This window comes from Muscardinus avellanarius (assembly GCF_963383645.1).
Source record: "Muscardinus avellanarius genome assembly, chromosome: 1".
NCBI lineage: Eukaryota > Metazoa > Chordata > Mammalia > Rodentia > Gliridae > Muscardinus > Muscardinus avellanarius.
In genome coordinates, this window is record NC_137786.1 from 157,850,088 (window position 1) to 157,872,011 (window position 21,924).

Sequence of the window (21,924 nt, forward strand, 5' to 3'; positions counted from 1 at the left end):
TTGTTTTGTTTTGTTTTGTTTTTGAGAATCTGGGCTGGAACCCAGAGGCATTTGACCTCCGAGCTACACCGCCCTGCCCAATTTTTTATTTATTTTGAAACAGGGTCTCACTGAGTTGCAAAGGGCCTCACTAAGTAACTGAGGCTGTCCATGAACCAAGATCCTCGGGTCTCAGCCTCCCGAATGCTGGGATTACAAGCGTGAGCCACCACACCTGGCTCAGAATTTTTTATACTAAGAACTACCTGCAAGTCTGTATTCATTATTCATTGTACACCCTGCACCTTTATAATTTCTGTGTGTGTGTGTGTGTGTGTGTGTGTGTGTGTGTGTGTGCTACTAGGGATGGAACCCAGGGGCCTTCTACCTCCAGGCTACACCCCTGATCATTTTATTTTAATATATTTTATTTGGAAACAGGGTCTCACTAAGTTGCCAAGAGCCTCACTAAGTAGCTGAGACTGGCCTCGAAACTGCCCGATCTGCCTGTCTCTGCCTCCCAAGTGCTAGGATTACAAGCATGTGCCACCACACCTGGCTCATAATTTATTTTCCTGAATAGACTTTTGGGGAATGAGTTTTGGAGATTATTTCACAAAGACAGATATTGATGAATAACTTTAAAAAATGAGAGTTCTATTGGGAATAACTTAATGCTGTATTTCTTCAAAGCATAAAAGATGACAACAGCAGCCAGGCCAACTTTTGAGCCTGCAAGAGGTGGAAGAGGAAAAGGAGAAGGTGATTTGAGCCAGCTCTCAAAGCAGTATTCAAGCAGAGATCTTCCCTCTCATACAAAGATAAAATATAGGTAATAAAGACTTTCATTTTTTTTTCTTGTTCATGAAACAAGACTAAATCTATTCGGTGCCAGGACCATGATATTTGATCATAATTTGATTTATGTCGCTTAGGTTATCTATTTTCGTACAAATAGAATGTGGTAGAGGGCTTAACAGTGAATTTTGCTCTCTGATTTTTAAGTGTTACCAGATATTCCTTTAGCAGAAATTTCTGTTCACCGGGAATTTCCATATGTAGATGGATCAGTAACTAGTTTATCACCTCAGAGAAACTACACACTATCAGTACTAACGAGTATGAGATGAAAGTGGTGGTGTAATGAGCCCTTGAGTTGATATACTAACAAAAATTAAATCAATCCGCAGCCATGTTGTGGGAAAATATGTGGTTCCATTTGGGCTTGAAATATTGGAAACATCACAAGTGCCTACTAATAACCTTCAGATTAGATTATTTTGTCTTCTTTGTTTTATGCTTGCATATGTGAATTAGCTTCCATCCACATGTGATTATGTTTTCTTTGATGGGGGGTAACATTTTTGATTCTACTAATTTAGGCAGGCTACTCAGGATGCCCCTGAAGAAGTTCGTAATCGCGACTTTAGGAGAGAGTTGGAAGAGAGAGAGAGAGCTGCTGCAAGAGAAAAAAATAGGGATCGTCCAGCCCGAGGTACCAACACTGTCCCATGCATTTGTCTTAGAAACTTAAGTTGTCAATAGTATTCTTTTTTCCGTGTGGTAACTAAATAGATAATATTTTTGTGAGTTGCAATACTTTCCGAAATGATTGGAGATTGTGGTCTATCCAGTTCCATCTTTTTATGGATCTATATTAGGAACAAAGTGGACTTGGGAGACTTAGCAGCCATCAGTCATTTCAATTCAAGGCAAAGGGTTTCACTCTTTACACAGCCTCGAGGTTCCAGGATTTTTAAGAGATTCTTTTTTTTTTTTTGTAATTGGCCATTGGAGGGCATCTAGAGGCATAAATTATCTTTTTTATGTTTCCAACGTATATAAATTATTCCCTAAATTTCTTGAAAGATGCTGTAGTTCTGGTATTAAAATTAATACTTATTTAATACTTACCAAAGGCTTATTTGCCGGTCACTGTGGATAATATGATCCCTGCTCTCATGATACTTTTAATGTATCTTTGTGCCCATAGTTCCCTAATGAGAAATGTAATACTTAATTCACTAAGCTAAATGATATTTGTTTTCTGCCAGAACATACAACCTCCTCTTCAGTGTCAAAGAAGCCCAGGTTAGACCAGATTCCTGCTGCCAACCTTGATGCGGATGATCCTCTAACAGATGTATGTTTTATTTTCTCCTTTTGTCTCTATTTAGCAATTTATTACCATGTTTTTCTGAAGTACTTTTTTATCCTCTTTGGTTTGAGAAGTGACCTGTATGTTTTTTATTATTCATATGTGTTCCTGACTTCAACCCAAAATTTAACAATTGATTTTAAAACAAAAATATCTGTTAACTGTTAAGTACTTCAAGAACAAATTTGATCTCTAGAGAACCCAATATGAAAGGAATCTGTTAAAGAACATGCTTGCCTCATCCACCCCACCCACACTCCAAAAAGAATTCCCTATATTAAATTCTAAAGTTAAGCTACCCTGTTATATACCTCCACCAGACTCTTACACTGGGCTCTGCACCCTCTATACTCAAAGGGGCTTTTCTCTTTAGAAAGATGCCTCCCTTCAGTCCTGTGGGGGCAATAATGGTTCCCTCTTTAAGAAAGGGGTGTAATCTAAGCAAAAGGTTTTTAAGGATTACCATATTAAATTAACATCAAAATTCAGTGGGACCCTACAGCTTTGCAATTCGCAGTTTTCAGCATAACAGCAAAAAGAATAGTGGCCTTTCTTGAGTAATTATACACACATGTGAGCATTTAATTCTAAAGCTGACTGGTGAAGTTACAATCAATAAAACAGGAGACTCCGCTTAAAGAGCATTTATTTGAAATTATTTTCTTCTGGAACTTGGTGCCCTTTTTTTTTTTACAGGTGTGATTATCCTTACTTGCTTAAAATTGCCTTAAACTACATAAAATTATTTTTATATTTTTAGAGAGGTACACTGTATATGTACTGTGTTTCATTATGAAACATTCCTTTTTCTTATTTTAGAATACCTTCATATGGAAAATATTTGGGGGCCATGTAAATTTGAAAGCGTTTGTCAAGGGTTGACTTTTTTTCTTTTTTATTGGCGCCTTTCAATCTTAAATCTTGAAGTTCAGGGTGATGCAGGCAGAGAGGCACGCAGAAATTATTGAGCTCTTCCCTCATTCCCACCCTGTTTCCTCTTCCTCTCCTCCCTCCTGTGCTCAGCACAGTGATAGCTTTGATAAGTTTGTGTATGTGCATCATGACCATTGAGATGTTTCCCTCTCCCCCTTCCATCTCCCTCATTAGGTCCCCTGTTTAATTCAACTAAGGTTTCCCCTTCTTTGTCTAGAGTCCCTCCTATGTCTCAATTTTTCCCTAGCTTCCAGATATGAGGGCAAACAACATCTGACCTTTCACTTTTGGGGATTGACATTTTAATAAGTATTCCTAAGTATTTTTACGAGGTTTCTTTTTTGGTCAGTTGATTGGGGTAGGAGGTGCTGGGGATTGAGACCAAGGGCATTCTACCTATGTGCTACACCCTCAGACTATTTTATTTTTTTATTTTGAAACAAAGTCTTGCTTTGTTGCTAAGAATCTTCCTAAATTGCTGAGGCTGGCCTCAAACCTGCCATCCTCCTGCCTCAGCCTTCTAAGTACTAGGATTATGGGCACACACTGGCACACCATCATGCTCAGCTGTGGTTTTTTCTTTTCATATTTTTTTTCTCTTTTTATTTGAGGGGGCAGCGATAATGGAGATTGAACCTCAGGACATTCTACTTCCTGGCTACACCCCTAGCCCTTCATCATCATCATTATTGTTGTTTTGAAACAGAGTCTTGTTTTGTTGATAAGGATGTTCTCAAACCTGTGATTCTCTTGTCAGTCTCTCAAGTACTGGGGTTATGGGCATGCACCACCATGACAGGCTCCAGCAATTGATTGATTGATTTTTGCAGTACTGGGGATGGAACCCAGGGGCATTCTACTGCTGAGCTACACCCTAGCCCTATTTTTTATTCTTTATTTTGAAACAGAGTCTCACTGAATTGCAAAGGGCCTCACTAAGTAGCTGAGGCTGGTCGCGAACCACGATCCTCCTGTCTCAGCCTTCTGAATGCTGGGATTACAAGTGTGTGCCACCACGCATGGCTCCAGCTTTTTATTCTAATCATGGTATTTAGATGCATTTATTTTTCCCACCAAGAAAATTAATTCTACCTAAAATACTTGCTGAATGAAATTTTTATGGGGAAAAAAAAAGGAATACTCTGCATTTTTTCTCTAACTTCCTGGATTATCATTTTTTTTTTTTTTAGGAGGAAGATGAAGACTTTGAAGAGGAAAGTGATGATGATGATACTGCAGCTCTTCTTGCAGAACTTGAAAAAATTAAAAAAGAAAGAGCTGAAGAACAGGCCAGGAAGGTAAAGTAAAAGTGTTAAGTATTACATCTCTCCATCTTCTCATACATGCTAACATAAAACTTTTGTGTTTTGGGAGTTAAGGAGCACCAGGGATTGAGCTGAGGGGCATTCTACCTCAGAAGTACGCCCCTTGCTCTTTTTTTATTTTGAAATAGTGTCTCTGAAGTTATCACGTGCTGTCCTCAAACCTGCTATCCTTCTGTCTCAGCCTCCCAAGTACTGGGATTATAGGCATGTGCCACCATGCCCAGCTAAAGAAGAGATATTTTTTTAACTTACGTAATATTTTCTTATATTTGAAATGTTCCTCACAATGTCTAAATATCACAGCACCTAAGCCTCCTGGTTATGTTGGAAATTCTTCCCAAATAATGCATACATGCTGAATAATATGTATCATCTTGCTCATATTCACTTGTTTGTGAATATCACTGAAATTCAGCCAGTTTTTTTAAGTGTCAGAAGAATCAGAGGTAATTAAGATTTATTCATTGTCTACAAAGATTTCTCTTCTTCGCATTTCCTGCCTAGACATTTGTTGAGGCAACCTGTCACTAGATTTTATATAACCTAGGGCAAGCTACCTAACTTTTCTGAATACCCAGTCTCTCCATTTACCAAATGAGAAAAAATGGCTGCCTAAGAGATGAAACTGGAGACACAGGTACAAATCCAAGCATTAGAAGTTTGTAAACCAATGCTCAAAGAGTCTGGATTTTGTTCTGAAGGATGAGGGGAGCCAGTTGATTCCAGCAGAAGATTGGTAGAGTTGATTAAGAGAATCTTTCATGCTAGGAGCTAGTATTGAAAGAAATAAGTGCTGATGGAGCAATGGACCAGTTAAAATAACTAATTGTGGATGCAAAGATGACTCCCAGAATTTGGGTAATGGTGCCATAAGCTAACTAACAACAAAGGCAAAGAAGACATGTTTAGGCAGACAAAGATGATGAGTTCTCTTTTACATGTGTTTAATTTGACACATTATAAGACATTCAGGTAGAGATGTCTGTCTGCCTTTTCAATTAGAGCAGCACAGCTTTCTAGTGGGCTACAATGTAAGATTTCATTTGAGCCAAGAATTGTTCTGTTTCTAAAGAGGGAAAGGGTTTCAGAGAATGATGCTGATATAGGTTAATGCTAAGAATCCAGGGAAGTAGAGTTCATGTGAGTCCAGAGAATCAGGGAAAAATAAAGAAAAAATGTAAACTATGAGAGAGACTTTGAAGACTGTTAGAATTTAGATTGGAAGAAGATAAAGGTTTTTGTTTTTAGTTTTGATTTTTTGTTTGTGCGCTAGAGATTGAACCCAGGGCCTCATACATGCTAGCCAAATGCTGAACTGCATCCCCATCCCCAAGAAAAGCATTTTAATATGAAGTTCTCATTAAAGTTTGGCTTAAGAGAACATAATTCCTATAACATCTTTTAGGTTTTCTTTCTAATTCTTAAAAATAAATAACAATCAAGAACATTTCCTATATTACTTGTGTACCACTAGAGGGCAGTTGTTCCAAATTCTTTTGCATTGCCAGCTTCTCTGTATAGAAGAGAAACAGTGAATTTAAATGCTTTTGGTTGACCTTTAGGAAGGATAAACCTTTTGGACAGAAGGTCTGGTAGTTATGGGAGGTTCATCTAGTCTCTGTACAAAAATGTGTTCGTGTTTCAGGAGTTGCATGACAGCTTTATTTCCTTTGTTCCTGTTGCCCCTTTCTGTGTGTTATTTTTGTTTTGTTTTTGAGGTGCCCAAAAATAACATTTTCAAACTAATTTCCTATTTCAGGGGTCAGCACACTTCCTGTAAAAAGAGAGATACAAAATATTTTAGGCCAGCTTGTCATATATCCTTGGTTGCAACTATGTAATTGTTGTGTAAGTGCTGACCAAGCTGTAGACAATACATGAGTGAATAGGTGTGGCTGTTCCAACAAAATTTTATTCTCAAAAATAGGAGATGGGAAATTGTTTGGGTTTGACCCATAGGCTGTCTTACCACTAGCTTTTGTGCCTGGCATTTGAATATGGAAACAGTTGATGCCTTTTTCCCCAGTATTATATGTGTCAAACAAGTAACTCTAAAGGAAATAATATAAGTACTAAAAGACCAAGACCTCATATGTTATACACATCATTATTATTACAAGTTCTTATATATTTTATGTTTGAGCTCCTATTTTGCTAGCATCTCAAGAAATGGCTCTTTGCTCTAATATATAAATATGTAGTTATCCTTAATCTTTGAGAGATAGTTTCTCTTTGCTTAAGGTCTGAGGTAATCTAAAGGAGTTTTTCTGCTTATTTTCCTACAAAGTACATCTTCTCATTTCCTAGTTTTTTTGCCTTGATAAAATTAAGTCCATAGTTTACATATATATATTTAAATGAAGAGTTAGCAACTTATATGGAAAATTGAATTCATTTTAAAATTACCTCCAAGCACTCTTTTTTTTTTTTTTTTTTTTTTTTTTTTTTTTGGTCATTCCTAAAATATAAAAAATGAAATTTATGTTTGGTTTAAGATAGTATATTTTCAGGTAACTCTAGAAGTTACAGCTGAGCCAGGCATGGTGGTGTACACTTGTAATCCCAGCATTCGGGAGGCTGAGACTGGAGGATCATGGTTCATGGACAGCCTCAGCTACTTAGCGAAGCTCTTCACAACTCAGCGAGACCCTGTTTCAAAAATAAATAAATTTAAAAAAAGACTAAAAAATAGGTCTGGGAGTGTAGCTTCGAAGTACAATGACCAACACTGCAAAAACAAAAAGAACTTACAGCTAAGGATTTTGGACATTTGAAAAGGAAGTTGAAGGTGATTTAAGTATGAAGAGATTGATGCTAAAGTAAAATGAAGACAATGTTGTTGTAACTGATGAAAGATGAGAGATATAGAAAGTAATAACAAATTATAAGAACTATAGCAGACTCTAGTTATGCTACTTACTCTGTAGTCCCACCATGGAAGGTTGTGGGGCAGTTGGAGGAAAATTAACTGACAATTCGCCAGGCCTCCTGCAGCCAGTGCCTTTTTTTTTTTTAAGGGTTTAAACAAAGCAAACAGCAAGGAGGTCATGAGTTTAGGATTGTAAGTTAAGTTTCAGGGAAAGGCAATCACAAATTAGGTTTAGGCAGTGGCAGTCACAGGCCACTTTTTTTTTTTTTTTTTTTTTTTTTGGTAGTACTGGGGTTCCTGGAAGCTCTTTCAGATTGGGAGAAATTACTGACTGTCTAATGGCAAGCCTGAAATATTTATAATTAAAATGCCAAATTATCTTACATTGGCTAAACTTTTCTGGTATATTTTAAGAATCAAGAAGGGAAGGAAGGAGATAAAATTTTTCCTCATACAGTCTTTACAGTCTCCCCCACCCTTTTATGAGCTAATAAAATTGACCTGGAGTTAATATAAGTCAATTTGCATCTTCTTCTGACAGGAACAAGAACAAAAAGCTGAAGAAGAGAGGATTCGTATGGAGAACATTCTGAGTGGAAACCCTCTCCTTAATCTCACTGGCCCATCTCAGCCTCAAGCCAACTTCAAAGTTAAAAGAAGGTACCATAGATAATGGCTTTGATTCACATATACAGGTTATAAGTTCACCAGCAAAATACATTCTAAGCCTTTACTTTCCATTAATATTCTTCTCTAACAAATACTGGAATAATCAGAGAAGGAAAACAAAAGAGACTCATTTTCATTTTTATTGGTTCATTGTAGTCGTACATCCTAATGGGGTACAAGATGGTAGAGCCATACATGCACACATCACTTATTTAGCCCTTCCCCCATTTCCTCCCCCCTCCCTCCTTCTCTTGTTTGGCTAACTGATTGATATGTTTATGAATATGCTGCATGTACATTAAGGAATTTCTCTCTCCTCCTCCTCCCACACTTCTCAGTTAGGTTTCCTTATTTGCTCATCTATGGTTTCTCCTTCATCTAGAGTTCCTCTTATGACCTTTTTTCTCCCTAGCTTCCACATATTACAGAGAACATCCAGTTTTTTACTTTTTGTCACTAATTTCACATAGCATAATCTTCTTTGGTTCCATCCATTTTCCTGTAAATGACATAATTTTGTTCTTTATGGCTGAGTAAAATTCCATTGTGTACATATCCCATAGTTTTGTAACCCATTCATCTGTTGATGGACATCTTGGCTATTCCATAGTTTGGCAATTGTGAATTGTGCAGCTATGAACATAGATACACATGCATTAGTTTGGTAGTTTGGTTTCCTTTCTTTGGGGTAGATACCCAGAAGTGGTATTGCTGGATCATATGGTAGGTTCATTCTCATTCTTCTGAGGACCCTCCATACTGTTTTCTAAATTGGTTGCACTAATTTGCAATCCCACCACAGTGTATTAGAGTTTACACTTCTCCACATCCTCGCCAGCATGTATTGTTGTTTGTGCTTTTAATGATTGCAATTCTCATTGGAGTTAGGTGGAATTTCACGAAATAGATTGAGGAGTATTGGGATTACCTCTTCTATGAAGGTTTTGTAAAATTCACTGGGGAAACCATCTGGTCTTGGCTGTTTGTTTGGTGGTAGGCTCTTTATTGCTGTCTCTATCTCTTCTATTGCTATTGGTCAGTTCAAATTTTTATATCTTGGTTCAGTTTAGGAAGGTTGTGTTTAGAAAATTGTCAATTTCTTCTAAGTCTTCCATTTTGTTGGTATAGTTTTTCAAAATAGTTTCTGATAATCCTCTGGATTTCCACAGTGTTGGTGGTAATATCTCATTTTTCATCTCTTATTTAGTAATTTGGATTGATTCTTTCTTTTGGTTTAGGTGGCCAGTGGTTTATTTGTCTTGTTAACTTTTTGAGAAACCAGCTTTTGGTTTTGTTGATTTTCTGTATTTTTTTATTTTCTACTTCATTGATTTCTGCTCTGATTTTAATAATTTCCTATCATCTACTGGCTTTGGGGTTAGACTGTCTCTGCTTGTTTCAAGGGCTTTGACGTGTGTCATTAGGTTATTTATTTGGTGATTTTCTGTTCTTATTATGTGGGCACTCAATGCTATAAATTTTCCTCTCAATACTGCCTTCAAGGTGTCCCAGAGGTTTTGATATGTTGTGTCTCTCTTTTCATTTGTCTCTAAGAATTTCTTAATTGCACCCCTTACTTCTTCTATGACCCATTCCTCATTCAGCAGTGTGATATTCAGTCTCCATATATTTATGTGGCTACTCTAGGTCGTCTTAGAGTTGATTTCTAGTTTCATTCCATTGTGGTCTGAAAAGACATAAAGGAGTATGTCGCATTTTTTTAATTTGCTAGTGCTCACTTTGTGGCCCAGGATGTGGTCTATTTCGGAGAAGATTCCGTGAATATCTGAGAAAAATGTGAACTATTCTGTAGTTGAGTTTTAATATTGTGTATGTGTCTAATAGGTCTATTTGGTTGATGATGTTCTTTAGGTCTGAGGCATCTTCACTGACCTTTTGTTTAGAAGATCCATCTAGTGGTATGAGAGGAGTGTTGAATTCTCCCAGTATTAATATATTGGGATCTCCCAGTGTTCTGTTGTATTGTATTGGGATTGTGGGACTGAATGTCACAAAGAATTTATTTTATGAAAGTGGCTGCATCTGTGTTTGGGGCATAAGTGTTGACTATTGTTAACATTTTTTTCTGTTTGCTATGTGGTCTAATCTATTGTTTTTAGTTTGTATTGATGCCTTCATTTCAATGATTGCATCCTTCACTTTCTTCAGAGCTTCTTTCTGATCCTGTTCAGGGTGTCAGATTCTTTGTTTATTTGTTTCTTTATTTTTTTCAGGCTCTAAATTCTTTTGAAAATCCTGTGCCATGATTTTTGCTGGATTGTTTCTTTTACCAGTAAAAAAATGGCCTATTTGTCTCTTCTGATAAGCTTGGGCTTGAAGTTTAAGTTGTCTGGTACCATAGTTGCTACTCCTGCTACCAGTTCCATTGACATGGATTACCTTGTTCCAGTCACCTTCAGTTTTTTACTGTCTTTACATTAAGGTTATGTTTCTTGCAGACAGCAGATAGATGGATTCTGTTTTTTAATCCATTTTGCCACCTTCTATCTTTTTACTGGGGAGCTGAGGCCATTTATGTTCAGCATGATTATTGAGATGATTTTTAATTCCTAACATTTTGATTTTTAACTTCTGTTTGAGGTAGTGTTTGTCCTTAGCTTAGTTGTTCGTTTGATGGAAATTATTGTTTCTCTGGTTCTTGTGTTTATTACTTATTTTTTTAATCTCTGAGCATTTTCTCTAGTGCTGGTTTGGGAAACAAATTCAGCTTCTGTTTGTCGTGGAAGATATTTATTTCCTTATTGAATTTAAGAAATAGTTTTGCTGGGTAGGAGGTTTTTGGGTGCAAGTTGTTTTTTTTTTTTTTTTCATAGTTTGGCATATGCTTCTTCATACCCTTCTGGCTTTCATGACTTGGTTTGGGAAGTCTGGAGTGATTTTAATTGATTTTCCTCTGAATGTCACTTGGTCTTTTGCTTTTGTTGCCTTTAAGATTCTTTCCTTGGCTTCTACATTAGTCAGTTTGACTTTTATATGGTGTGGTGATCTCTTTTGAAAGGGATTCCTATAAGTTCCTATACCTCTGTATTGATCTCTTTTTCAATATTTGTTAATTTTCTGATATTACTTCTTGAAGAGATTGTTGCTTCCTTTGGTTTTACTTTCTAGTCCCTCTTCTATGCCTACTATTTTTTAGGTTAGCTCTTTTAAGATGGGCCCATATCTCTTTGATATCCAGTTCATGCTGTCGAATTGTTTTTTCTATACTATACATTCACTTTTGGAGTGATCATCTTTAAGAGTGAGATTGTGTTTTTCATGTAGTCTAATCTGTTTTTTATAATTTTGTATCAATGCCTTCATTTCAATGATTGTATCCTTCAGTTCCTTCAGAGCTTCTTTCTGATTCCTTTTCAGGGTATTGGATTCTTTGTTTAATTGTTGGTTTATTCCTTTCAGGCTCTGTCTAAATTCTTTTAGAAAATTTTGTATCATTTCTACTATTTCAGATTTGTCCTTTTGGCAATTTCTGCAATTCTATATTATATGGTTCTGTTATTGTAGTGTTGTGGGACCTCATTGCTTCCTCATTATTCCTCCTTCTCATTATTTTACATTTCTTAAGTTTGTATTTGCTTGCTTTTCATAGCTTTCTCTCACTCTGTAGGTGTCAGCTCACCTGTTATATACAAGGCCAAGTTGTGTTGTATTCAGTGATGAAGGTTGAGTAAAGAGGAACGTGATGAAGTAGTAAATGCAAGAATAGGGTAAAGTAGCAGATAGGATGGAATAGAATGAGAGTTTGGGTTTGATCAGGTAATATATAGTGGAGATTAGAGATAGTGATTATGTAGTAGGGTTCTAGTAACTAATGTAGAGTATTTAGTATAGTGATATGGACTTAATACAAGACAAAGAAAAGAAAAAAAAAGGAAAGGGATGGAGAGATGAGAGTAGATATACACAAAGGAAGAAGATTGTAAAGGGGTTGGGGAAAAGAGCAAACAAGCACACACACACACACACACACACACACACACACAAAAGAAAATTACAAAACACAAAACAAGAACAAAGTAATACAACCCCACAAATATATGAGTACTGAGCAGACTTGGCCTCTGCAGTCCTCCTGGATCTGCATGGATTCTTTCAGCTGTTCAAGGTTCACATTCTGTAATAGGTTCTAGAGCATGTTCCAACTCTCATTTGCTCTGTAACCTATAGTAATGATGTCAGGTTATAGCCCCACTTTTTGGTCTCCTTCAATGATTGGAACCCAGGCCTGGTTATCTCTCTCTGTTCATGCACCAAGTGCCACCAACACCTTTCTTGCTGCAAGCCTGGGTCTCTAAGCTCTCAAAAAGGACCTGTCTCTGAGACTTCCTCAGTCTGTGCAGGCATCCAGTATCATTGGGGCTGGATCTAGTGTTAAACACTGGTCTCCATACTTTCCACTGATGCTGAGCCCACATCTCACCCGGCCTGTGTAGGCGGCAGGTGCCACTGGGACCAAACTTAGTGTATACGTAGTTCTCCACAGCTAAGGGTGGGTTGGTCTGACTTCTCCCTAATCAGCACAATTTGGTGGTCTGTGGCAATCTCCAGAGGCCTTACTATAGCTCTGAGCCCTGGGGACTGTAAGCCTTTTTGCCTGATTGGCCTAGGGGGCTGTCTGCTAATCTGCACCACTGCTGTTTCCAACAATAGTGTGCTGCTTCCCTCGTTGCCATCTTCCCCGAAGTCCCAAGAGACTCATTTTCAATAAAAAGTTATAATAACCAGCTGTGTACCAAATAAGACCGAAACAATAGAAACAGAATAATATCTGATCCTTTTACACTATAAAAGCTTATATGTCATATGTATGTGTCAGAGGTCTCCATTCAGACATTTACCAGGAGGATTCAGGGGGCTTGGCTTATGGTTATTTTCATGGCCAAATTCGCAAAGATGCGCAGCCAGAGCATAAGGGAAAGTCACAGGCAGGAACTGGAAAAATTCACATGCAGGCTTTCTTATGCTCTATCCCTCCTAAGAAGTCAAATGGAGCAATGAAAATGCAGCAGAGTGTACACGGTTTTTTGCTTTTTTGTTTTGTTTTGTTTTGTTTTGTTGCGGTACTGGGGATAGAACCCAGGGACATTCTACCTCCAAGCTGCACCACCAACCCTATTTTTTTATTCTTTATTTTGAAACAGGGTCTCACTGAGTTGCAAAGGGCCTCACTAAGTAGTAGCTGAGGCTGTCCACAAACCGCAATCCTTCTGTCTCAGCCTCCCAAATGCTGGGATTACAAGCATGCGCCACCACGCCCGGCTTGTGCACAGTATTTCTGCCTAGAAAAACCTGTTAGAGATTCATTGAGTCTTGGGCATTGCCAAAGGTTTTAATTGGGAGCTAGTTACATGGACAACTTCTGTCTAGCACATACCAAAATCCAAAAGAAAAGTCGATGTTCAGCATAAACTTATGTTTTTTATATACTCTGGATACAGTGGTGGTGAGAAAATGCCTGATATGTAGGTTTGCAAATGCCAGCCAATATTAGCTTCATAAGCAAGCCTAAGGATAGCATTAGGCCTCTATGTTACTCTGTACTGTACTTGTATGTATGTGGAAGAGTGAGGTAGAGGGCCAAAGAGGGAGAGACTATAAATAGTAAATACTATATAAAGTACCTCAGATGATAATGTGTAGAAAATAGCTTATCATGAGTGCTGAGTTGGGAGGAAGGTTATTTTATATAAGGTAGTCAAGGAACCCTGTTCATTTAACCTTTGAACTATATTTATTAAACTATAAAGTCACAACTTTTTGTTCTAAGTCTTCAGTGGCTTTTTTAAAAATGCAATCCTTACAGTGACCTGTAAAGCCATAAAAATATACAGACACAATCATCAAAGTCAAGGGAGGATTGCTGACAAGGGGGCAGTTTGTCAGAGACAAGACTGTAGTATTTGAGCTGAGCAAGTGAAAGACTAGAGAATGTAGACTAAGTTTAGGGTGCTATATAAACTCTCAGTAAGCAACCTGATATGTCTCCACAGTTAGTCCAAGCTGGATATTATAATAAAGTTGGGAGTTGTCAGCTTACAAAAGTTTTTGAAGCCACAACACTGGGTAAAATCACATTGGGAATGATAGACGTCAGACCTGAGCCTGGTATTGTTTAGAGGTTGGATACCTGTAACGATGTTCAGGATACATTAGGTACTTCATAAATGCCATTTGAATGAATAAAACTAGGTTGAGAAGGAGCAGTTAGTGAGGAAGAAGGAGAAGAGAACAAAAAGATTGGCATCTAAGAATTCAGGTCCATGAGGTTTCAAGATGAGAAAGTGATCATGTATGTCAGGGCAAGTAAGATGTGTGCTGCCCATATATGTCAGGGCAAGTAAGATGGAGGATCCGTTTTGATGTTGGGGAGAAGGGACAGAAAGCCTACTAGGAGTGAGTTGAGAGTGTGCTTTTTTTAAGAAGTTGTGCTGATTATATACTTACTAATATTGAGGTATAGAGTTTATTCTGTCCATTTTGGATGCAAATATGAACATATTCTAGTCATTGATCTGCTGAGTTTTTATGTTTTGTGTATTGGTAATGACTTCATTACACATTATACAGACTTTATTTACTTGTGAGTGTGTCATATATGTGGGCTTGTGTTTTATGTGCTAGATGATATTCTGAAATTGTTCTTTATTTTCTGTAACACTTGTATTTTCTGTTTTATTGCCCATTCATGGTGTGTGTGGGGGGGAGGGGGGCTTTTCTACCTCCAGGCTATACTCTCAGACCTATTTTATACTTTATTTGGAAACAGGGTCTCACTAAGCTTCTGAGAGCCTCACTAAGTAGCTGAGGCTGGCTTCGAACCTGTGTGATCCTCCTATCTCAGCCTCCTAAGTGCAAGGATTACAAGCGTGTGCCACCACGCCAGGCTCCATGGGTATTTTTTAATGCCATATACTTTATGAAGTCCCACCAGAGTTCTACCGTGAACTTTAAGCAAATATTTCTCCATGGTTAATGTAGATGTGGGCCAGTATATGAGCCTTGTTGTATTTCAGTAGTTCTTTGTCATTTTTATTTTCTTATATGAATACTATAGTGGATGATTACTGAATACTAACTGATAAAAAATGAATGTATGAAATCCTTAAACCACCTAAGTTAAAAACTGTATGTTTCTTCTATATAACTTTGTTGTTTTTACCAGAAAAAATGATGTTTAATATGTTCTAGGTAGGAATTGTCCTCTCTGCTTTAAAAAAAGCATGATTATGCCGGGTGTGGTGGCGCATGCTTGTAATCCCCGCGCTTGGGAGGCAGAGACAGGAGGATCGCGCAGGTTTGAAGCCAGCCAAAGCGCGCTGGCTTAGGAGACCCTGTTTCCAAATAAAAATGTAAAACTAGGTCTGGGAGTGTAGCCCGGAGGTAGAAGGGCTTCCAGGAACCCCAGTACCACCAAAAAAAAAAAAGGCATGATGATGAATTAAAGATTATTTTTGTTCCTTTGCTGTGTCATGGTATACATGTTGAGCATCTTTCTGTGTAACGACTAAGCTTGATTTTGTACATGGTATTCTTGTCTCTGAATGAAAACATTATCAAGCATTCTGGTTTTTTCCCCTCCAGGTGGGATGATGATGTTGTCTTCAAGAACTGTGCAAAAGGTGTAGACGATCAGAAGAAAGACAAAAGATTTGTAAATGATACACTACGATCTGAATTTCATAAAAAGTTCATGGAGAAATATATTAAGTAGTACAGTTTTATGTGCTTAATTAAAGACTATGAAATGCTAAGGATCATTTTGACTTTTTATCCTGCACCTAAATTATGTAAAATAGACTCTCCTAATTTTAACTTCCAAATATCTTTTTCTTTAGTAATACCTAATTTGATAATGGACTTAAAAATAGGTTTGACCCCAATTTTCATTTGGAGTGTTTCTGATCATGTTCTCTTTTTAATATGGGAAAAAAGGAACCTGCTTGCAGTAAATGTTTTTAATCATCTAAATAAATAACCGTATATGTGTCCCCAACTTTTTGTTGTAATATGTGCAGCTTATAAAATGTTGCATACTACCTTTTCAAAAGAATAATTCACTTTTTTTGCATTGTTTCTTTATCCATTAAAGTTTGTCCCTCTTCTCTTACACTGATGTAAGGTCAATTCATTCATAAGCTTTTCATTGTGTGTTTTAAGAGTGGTGGAAAGTAGGGGTTCCATTTTGTACAAGTTGGAAATCAGGGGTTCCATTTCGTATGAGTTGGTATGGAAATGTGACCGGTCAGTGAGTGCCCAGGCATGTGTCTAGAGGGCACGAAGTAGCGCACTTCTGCAGACACTCCTTTCTTTTGGCCCAAGACAGGAGCTTGAGCATTCCAAGAAAACATTTGGCACTCACTTGTGTCCTAGATGGCGAGCTGCCCAGTTTCTCTTAAGTTTACGAATTTGCATGCTGACAAAGCTAAGTAAACTTTTTTTTTTTTTTTTTTGGTGGTACTGGGGTTCCTGGAAGCCCTTCTACCTCCGGGCTACACTCCCAGACCTATTTTTACATTTTTATATTTGGAAACAGGGTCTCCTAAGCCAACGCGCGTGGCTGGCTTCGAACCTGCGCGATCCTCCTGTCTCTGCCTCCCAAGCGTGGGGATTACAAGCGTGCGCCACCACGCCCGGCTGCTAAGTAAACTTTTAAATAAAACCTTTGGAAAGGTGTGTTCTTGAAGAGCATATCTGTGGTGAATGGGAGGGGAGTCGTAGCTTGTCTCTAGTAAAAAGCATTATTCATGGAAAATGAAGTTTCCCACTCTCAGGCTATTGCTTAAGGGTACCACTTTGATAGATAATTTGGAACCAGAAATTGAGCCTTCTACACACCTTTCTTAGGATTCCTCATCCATGCATGATCTTGAACTTTATAAGGGTAAAGATAAAACTTTTAAACAAAATAGCATATTGTCACTTGTTATTTATTTAAATCTTTTTCTTTATTCTTCATCTAGCAGGGGTACACAAAATTGAACCCAAGGGCATTTTACTTCCAAGCTATACATACCCCAGCTTTTGTTTTTTTAATTGGTCTCACTAGGTTTTTGAGAGTCTCACTTTGTTACTCAGGCATACTCAAACCTGGAATCTTCCTTTCTCTGCCTCCCAAGTACTAGGATTACAGATGTGAGCCTTAATTCTTTTTTTAAAAACCCTATTCCTCCTGTATTTTTTCAGTGAAGTTTGGACACAGGTTGTTTGTAGCCTGAGTCAGGCATAAACTGGGACTGGAGAACAAGTCTAAACTCCACATGTATGTTCTGCATTTTGTCAAACTCAGCTGTTTACATGAAATTTTGAGTACTTTCAGAAGTACTAGTAGGGGATTTTTGTTTTGTTTCGCAGTGCTGGGGGATCAGACTCAAGACCTTGTGCATGCTAGGTAAGCGCTCTACACTTGCGCTACATCCCCAGCCCTTGGCTAGTGCTTTTAAAAGGCCTGTAATAGCCCGGTTTGGTACACTCCAGTAATTCAAGTACTTGTGAGGCTGAGAAAGGAGGATTGCAGGTTAATGCTACTTAGGGAAACTGTTTGAAATTTTAAAAAGACTGAGGGTATAGTTTGGTGATAGAATGCCCCTCGGCTCAATCCTCAGTGCCAAAAAAAAGTCTTTGATAATTTTAAAACCTTATTTTTATCCATAGCTTTACTATTGATAAAGTGCCCTTATATCTATTTTCCATTATCCTGCTAGCAACTCTATTAGGAAGAAAGCACTGCATCATTCAAAGTTAAGAAAAATGAAGTGTGAGGTGCAAGCCAAGTGACTTGAGAAGGTTAATGCATGGTGGGTGGTATGTGAGGACTGTAAATCTTTATAAAATGCTTACACGTATGAGTGGCATTATTAGGTTTCCAAAACCATAGGTTTTGCTTTCCTTCTTAGCATTCAAAAGGCATTCAGCTCATATCCTAGAGCCTGATTTCCGTGTCCCATCACTCCAAGAACCACTTACTTAAATTCCCTTTTTGAGCCTGATGGATATTGGAAGACTCAGAGTAAAGCCAATTTCAGGGTGTCTTCCCCCTCCCTGTGCCTGTGCCCTTCCCTGTGGTTTCCCATGTAGAATAACATATAATCTGAGTCACAGACCCTGGCCACAAATAGGTGTCAGCTTTCAAATTTACAGCACAGCCCACAGCCTGCTTGGCTAAAATGTCTGTGTCCTCCCTGCAAAATTCTTCATTTGGAGTAATTGAGGAATCTGTCTTATCCCTTTAAGGATTGACAGTAAGTACAAAGAGCCAAGGCTCGGAAGCCAAGTGGACCCGAGTGTGAATCCTATCCTGGTCACTTTGAGCTTTGCTAGAGTAGACATTTCTTATGTTCACCAAGTATAATTTTGTAGTGCTAGGGATAGAATCAGGGGCATTCTATCTCTGAGCTATAATATACCCCAGGCCTAATTTATTTTTTATTTTGAAAAAGGGTCTTGCTAAATTGCTGACAGCCTCACTTGGTTGCAGAGGCTAGCTCCAAACCCACAACCTTCCTGTCTCAGCTTTGCAGGTACTGGGATTACAGGTGTGCACTATCACACCTGACCATCGAGTGCACTTACGTTCAATCAAGTGACACCACTTCCTATAAGTTTAGACATTTTTTTCCACATTTTATAGATAAGAATATTGGAGTTTGTAAGAGAAGTTTAAAGATAAGCAAAATCAGGCATGATGTCATATGTCTGATCTCAGTACTTGGGAGGCTGAGACAAGAACCACAGGTTGAAGTCAAAGTGTGGTTAATACAGGTCTAAACCCTGTATCAAAAACCAGTTTTTAAAAAGGGCAGGGGTGAGCTGGGTGTGGTGGTGTACACTTGTAACCCTAGTACTTAGGAGGTTGAGACAGGAGGATCATGGTTAGTGGACAGCCTCAGTTACTTAGGCTTTCTGCAAGAAACTTGGGTTCCATCCCAGGTACCACAAAAAGAAGAGGAGAGAATGAAATGGAGAGAGAGGGAAAAAAAGAAAGGAAAGAGAAAGAAAGGAAGGAAGAAAGAAAGAAAGAAAGAAAGGGCCAGGGTGTAGTTTAGTGATAGAATGCCACTGGGTTCGATCCTGAATACCAGAAAAGAAAGTAAGGAAAAAGAAAAGCAATAATAAGCCTTTATGAGAGGAAGGGCATTTATTTATTCTAAGCCTTTTCTCTATTGCTGTGCTTGGCTGCCTTTTCATGTTAATTAGCCCTTCTGTGTCTTTTCTCTTTTATGAAATATTAATAAGGTAATCTTGAGGGAATGTGTGGGGATTAAATAATTTAAGGTTTAAATGTTTGGCAGACACATTGTACAGGCTTCACGCACACTTTTACCTGCTTCTACTAGCGTACAGTAGGGTCTGGCTAAAAGCTCCGAAGCCTACTGCTTTGTTCTATCATGAAGGTTTGGTTATGAATTAATAGGTTCCCTGGTCCTTTAGGACTTGAGTTGGGCCTTAGGTATGGCCTAGACAGGAATTTCTTGGTTGCCAGGATTAGAAACCCAATCACAAAAGTGTAAGTAAAATAAAGGCCAATCATAAAAATACTTAAAGGCACCTCTGTTCCATTCTTTCTCAGTTCCTCTCTTTATCTGCTCTATTTTCTCTCAAAGTTTGTTTTCTGTAAAACTGGAGGTCATCCATGTATGCTCTAAACTTCTGGAAGAGGGTTGTCATGACCTTATGGAGCCACTGGCATAGAGAGCCAGGACATCCGGAGACAAATCTAGTGACCAATAGCTAGGAATGCAGAGCCTAGAACACTGTGGGTGGCACAGGGAGATGCTGACAGTGCTGTCTCTAGTGCAGACGTGATATGAGATGCTCAGCTACACACTGGGGAGACAAAACCTGGAAGTCAAAGATGTCACAGCTGTAACTCTGGGGGTAGTGCCTGTGGCTTCCCCAAGGATCCAGCACCATGCTGGCACACAGCAGGTCCTTTTGAAATACCGGCTGGATTGAAGTGGAACTTTACTATTTGGGAGGAAATATAGGGTAGAAAGAACACAAGGGCTGAACTGTTAACTCCCCACCCTCTTTTTTTTTTTTTTTTTTTTTTTTGGTGGTGGTACTGGGGATGGAACCCTTCTACCTCCGGGCTACACTCCCAGACCTATTTTATATTTTATTTGGAAACGGGGTCTCTTAAGTCAGCAAGGCTGGCTTCGAACCTGTGCGATACTCCTGTCTCCGCCTTCCAAGCGAGGGGATTACAAACGTGCGCCACCACGCCCAGCTTATTCTTTATTTTGAAACAGGGTCTCACCAAGTTGCAGAGGGCCTCACCTCAGCTGAGGCTGGCCACAAACCTGCAATCCTCTGTTTCAATCCCCCGAATACTGGCATTACAAGTGTGCACCACCACGCCCATCTTACAGTTAACTTTTTGTTACTGTAATGAAATATGTGAGGCAGGTTACTTTTTTTTTTACTTTCTTATGGTGCTGGGAATTAAACTCGGGGGCATCCTCCCTTTGAATTACACCCCCAACCTGATTTTATTTTTTATTTGGAAACAGGGTCTTAGCTTCACTAAGTTGCCAAGACTGGCTTCAAACCTGCGATGCTTCTGTGTAGCCTCCCAAGTACTGGGATTATGGGCATGTGCCACCACGACCTGGCAGCAGGCCACTTATGAAAAGGGGTATTGAGCTAACAGTTTGGGAAACTAAAAGCTCATACAGTAGAGCATGGACCATGACAAGTGCCCCCACTGGCTGTGTCACTTCATTGCAGATGGTTTTGCTGGCAGAATCCTGACAAAAAGTAGGAATACACATTCATGTGTATGTGTAGTCTCCCTCTCCTTACAAAATGGCCAGGATTCTCTCCACCCTAATCACCTCATCCAATCACATCCCAGAGACCTCACCTCTAAACCTCAGTCTGAAGTTTCCACTCTCTTCATACAATTAACATAAGACGGGGGTGGGGGTTAAGCTCCTACTGGAGTTGGCGATCAGGGGACAAATAAGAAGGAAACTAGCCCAAGAAACTAGATAGAATTTTAGTTCTACTGCTTACTAGCTTTATGGCTTTAACAAATTATTTTAAGTCTCTGAGCCTCAGTTTCCTCCTTTGTACAGGTCATGGATGTCACTAAGCCCCTTTACTGACTCCCGACTCCCACATACATCCTAGCTCCTGAAATCTTTTTTATACTTTTATCGGTGCATTGTAATCATATATCATAGATTCAAAGTAATCCAAACTTCCAAGCACACATTACTTGATATGTTTCTCCCCATCCCACCCTACCTCTCTCCCCCTTTCCTGTACATGATAGTGAGATTGGTAATGATACCTTCATATATGAACATTACATTATACTGGCTGAACTCTTTTTATATGGAAGGTCTTTTAGGTTTTTTTTTAAAATATTACTTATTTAAGCCGGGTGTGGTGGTACACCCCTGTAATCCCAGTACCTGTGAGGCTGAGACAGGTGGATTGTGCAGGTTCGAAGCCAGCCTCAGATACTTAGTGAGGCTCTCAGCAACTTAGACCCTATTTCCAAATAAAATATAAAATAAGTCTGGGAGTGTAGCCTGGAGGTAAAAGCCTCTGGGTTCCATCCTCAGCACCACACACACACAAAAAAAAATTATTTATTTTAGTACAAGGGATTGAATGCAGGGTCATTCTCCCTCCAAGCTACATCCCTAGAACCCTTTATTTTTTTGGAGGGGGGGGTACTGGGGATTGAACCAAGGGTGCTCTACATCTAAACTATACCCTCAGCTTTATTTTATTTTTTTTCTTTTGAAATAGGTTCTTTCTAAATCGTTTGAGGCTGGCCTCAAACCTGTTATGTGCCATCATGCCTGGCCTTTTTTTTTTTTTAATGGTCTCCTTAAATTGCTGAGGGCCTCACCAAGTTGCCAAGGCTGACTTCAAACCTGAGACCCTCTGTCTCAGCCTTCTCAGCTCGTGAGGTTACAGGAGCACACTACCATGTCTGGTTCGTGTCATTTTTTAAA

General features: G+C 38.7%; 1 protein-coding gene across 2 annotated transcripts; it reads left to right on the plus strand.

The window, feature by feature from the left end:
- Positions 1–680: 680 nt before the first annotated feature.
- On the plus strand, positions 681–15,665 carry CWC15 (CWC15 spliceosome associated protein homolog; the record flags this gene model as incomplete). Of its 2 annotated transcripts, none has more annotated exons than XM_080715130.1 (6): positions 681–811; positions 1,362–1,474; positions 2,034–2,122; positions 4,261–4,368; positions 7,806–7,924; positions 15,536–15,665. In XM_080715130.1, the coding sequence occupies 6 exons, from the start codon at positions 681–683 to the stop codon at positions 15,663–15,665; spliced, it is 690 nt and encodes a 229-aa protein (XP_080571256.1). The 2 variants fall into 2 exon arrangements, with proteins under 2 accessions (XP_080571256.1, XP_080571257.1); XM_080715131.1 differs by having other exon boundaries at positions 4,264–4,368.
- Positions 15,666–21,924: the final 6,259 nt, after the last annotated feature.